This window comes from Phaseolus vulgaris, chromosome 11, assembly GCF_000499845.2.
Source record: "Phaseolus vulgaris cultivar G19833 chromosome 11, P. vulgaris v2.0, whole genome shotgun sequence".
NCBI lineage: Eukaryota > Viridiplantae > Streptophyta > Magnoliopsida > Fabales > Fabaceae > Phaseolus > Phaseolus vulgaris.
The window spans coordinates 6,126,549-6,129,715 of NC_023749.2; the positions used below are offsets into that span (position 1 = coordinate 6,126,549).

The 3,167-nt window shown below is 43.0% G+C and overlaps 1 protein-coding gene across 1 annotated transcript; it reads left to right on the top strand.

Moving 5' to 3' along the window:
• Positions 1–513: 513 nt before the first annotated feature.
• LOC137819313 (exocyst complex component EXO70H1) lies at positions 514–2,901 on the top strand. Its single transcript, XM_068623116.1, has one exon. It carries the CDS (start codon positions 833–835, stop codon positions 2,681–2,683), a length of 1,851 nt encoding a protein of 616 aa, XP_068479217.1. The 5' UTR covers positions 514–832; the 3' UTR covers positions 2,684–2,901.
• Positions 2,902–3,167: the final 266 nt, after the last annotated feature.

The following is a 3,167-nucleotide window of genomic DNA, read 5'->3' on the forward strand; positions in this document are numbered from 1 at the left end:
AATAAATAAATTACTTATAAGCTAAAGTTAATTTTTTAATACATATTAACAATAATATATTATAATAATTCATCGTTGATCTTATAGATATAATCGAATACAATCATATATTTATAAGGAAATATAATTTTAACAAATATTCTCTATTAATCTTGATTTATTTATTTTTATTTTCAATGCTTATTATATTATTTATATTTATTATTAATATTATTAAGTTAGTATTCTGTGGGTGAACTTTGATTCAGTCAGTAATGTGACATCGTTTTATAGAAACTAGTCCAAAGAGTTGATAGCTGGATATGTTGAGAGTAATGAAGTTTCGCATGCAATAAAAGTTTTGTTTTTTTGCAAAATACTTTTACTCGTTTTTTAAAATTCCATAACAGTGACTATTAAAAACATTTCAGTGGAAAAAGGAAATTTTGTTACGTGTTTTCGAAAACGGAAATAATTTTTGTCTTGGAGGAGAGTGATAATTTTGTGCGCAGCAAGAAAAGAGGACCATTTGAATGAAGTGAGCTAATCCTCCGGTGGCTAATTGATGAATCAGGAGTTACACAACAGGACAAGTAACTTGCATTGCATCTCTTGTTACCGCGTATAAAGTTCAACCAACGCAAGCTATTACGCTCTTTGGACCCATCACAGAAAAAGTCAATGCTGATAGATCAAACGCCGTCTATATAAACCCCTCACGCTTCTCACACCTCACAAACTAAACTGCTCCAACACTTCTCTCTCTCTCATTGTTCTCTTCACAAACTCAACTCAAACTTAAACCCATTAATCGTAATCAATTCATCAGTTTCTTTTCCTCACGCAAAACAAAATGCCGAGAAAAGGAATGAGAAGCATTTTCTTCAAGCCATCATCATCTTCTCCTTCAACCTCCTCCTCATCACAACCACCTCCTTCCCCTCTCCACACATTTTCAGACTCCATGATGGAACAAAACATACACACCGCAGAGTCTCTCATAACCGAATGGGACGATTCCAAACTCGCAACGCCGCTTTTCAGCGGCACGCGCCAGGAAGCTAAAAACTACCTTCACGCGGTCAAGGGACTGCAATCCGCCATGCACTACTTTGTCAAACAGGATTCCTCCTCCGCCACTCTTGTACGCGCTCAGTTCCTCATGCAACTCGCCATGAAGACGCTTCAGAGAGAGTTCTACCAGATTCTTTCCTCCAATAGAGACTACCTCGATTCCGAAACCGTCTCCGCGCGCTCCTCCATCGATTTCCGCAGCAGCGTCTCCGATTACGACGACGAAATCACGGCCTCCGAGGATGACTTCCGCATCTCTGAGACCGAGCGTGTTTCCATGCTCGCCATGGAGGATTTGAAAGCCATCGCAGATTGTATGACTTCCTCGGGCTACGGCAAAGAGTGCGTCAAGGTTTACATCATCATGCGAAAATCGATCGTCGACGAAGCGCTGTACCATCTCGGAGTGGAAAAACTCACCCTCGCTCGGGTTCAGAAACTGGACTGGGAGGTTCTCGAGTTGAAGATCAAGAAATGGTTGAACGCTGTTAAAGTTGCCGTTGGAACTCTCTTCCCCGGCGAGAGAATCCTCTGCGACCACGTCTTCTCCTCGAATCCCGCAAAGAGGATCGCGGAGTCGTGTTTCGCTGAAATCACCAAAGACGGCGCCGTGTCGCTGTTTGCATTCCCTGAATTTGTGGCGAAGTGGAAGAAAACGCCGGAGAAAATGTTCAGGACGTTGGATTTGTACGAAGCAATCTCTGACCGGTTGAGTCAAATCGAATCCATATTTTCTTCCGAATCGACGTCTGTCATTCGCTCACAGGCAATTACGTCCCTGGTGAGACTCGGCGAAGCCGTTAGAGCGATGCTAGTGGACTTCGAAAGTGCGATTCAGAAGGACTCCTCCAAGACAACGATCCCTGGAGGTGGGGTCCACCCTCTCACGCGGTACGTGATGAACTACCTCACGTTCCTCGCCGATTACAGCGGCGTGTTGATTGATATAATTCCTGATTTGCCGCAATCGCCGATGCCGGAGTCTTACTACCGCAGCCCGATGCGCGGGGAAAACACGCCGGCGTCAGAGTTATCCGAGAAAATCGCGTGGCTCATTCTCGTCGTGCTCTGCAAGCTCGACGGCAAAGCGGAATTCTACAAGAACGTAGCTCTTTCATACCTGTTTCTGGCTAATAATATGCAATACGTCGTCGAAAAGGTGCGCAGATCGAACCTGGGCTTCCTTCTGGGAGAGGAGTGGTTGGCGAAGCACGAGTTGAAGGTCAGTGAGTACGCGTCCAACTACGAGCGCGTCGGGTGGAGCAAGGTGTTCGCGTCGTTACCGGAAAATCCAGCATCACAGGTAACCGCAGAACAGGCGAAGACCTGCTTCGTGAAGTTCGACGCTGCGTTTCACGAAACGTGTAGAAAACAGTCGTCGTGGGTGGTATCCGACCCGAAATTACGAGACGAAATAAAAGGATCGATAGTTTCAAAGCTGTCGCAAAAGTACAGTGAATTCCACGAGAAGAATCGGGTCGGGTTAAAGTCCATTCGGGTTATTTCGCCGGAAGATATAGGGAAAAACTTGTCCAACATTTTGTGCGGGAACGGGAGTGTAGATTCGGGTAGTTTCTCGTCACATTCTTCGTCAACGACGTCGTCTTCCCATCGCTCTAATCGGCGGTGAGCTTGAAACTGTCGCCGATCATTGACGACGTCTCATATTCCCCCATTTTTTTATTTTTGTAATTTGTAGATTTAAATTTAACGTTTAGAAAACTGTCCTCTGAATGAGGACAAGATAGAGAATATTCCTATTCCTATGTGTAACGTGCTTATGGATGCTACACTTTTTTTCTTTTTTGATGATGATAGTACATTAATACTACACTTTTTTTCTTTCAATTGCTTTGCTGTATATTATAGTTAACTTTTTTAATTAAACTTTATAGTGTCTCCAGGAACACCTCGGAGGCGTAATGTCCAAGAAATTTGGTGTAATCCATTGTTGGTCCGAAAGAAATAAGAGCTAGAAAAACCCAAACCCTAATACTAATAATTAAAATCTGACCTTTTTATGATAGAAAATGAGCCCTAGAATGATGAACATGAATACTTGAATAGGGTTAGGAGCTTTTGGACTTACTAAATTCATAACAATTATACATCTC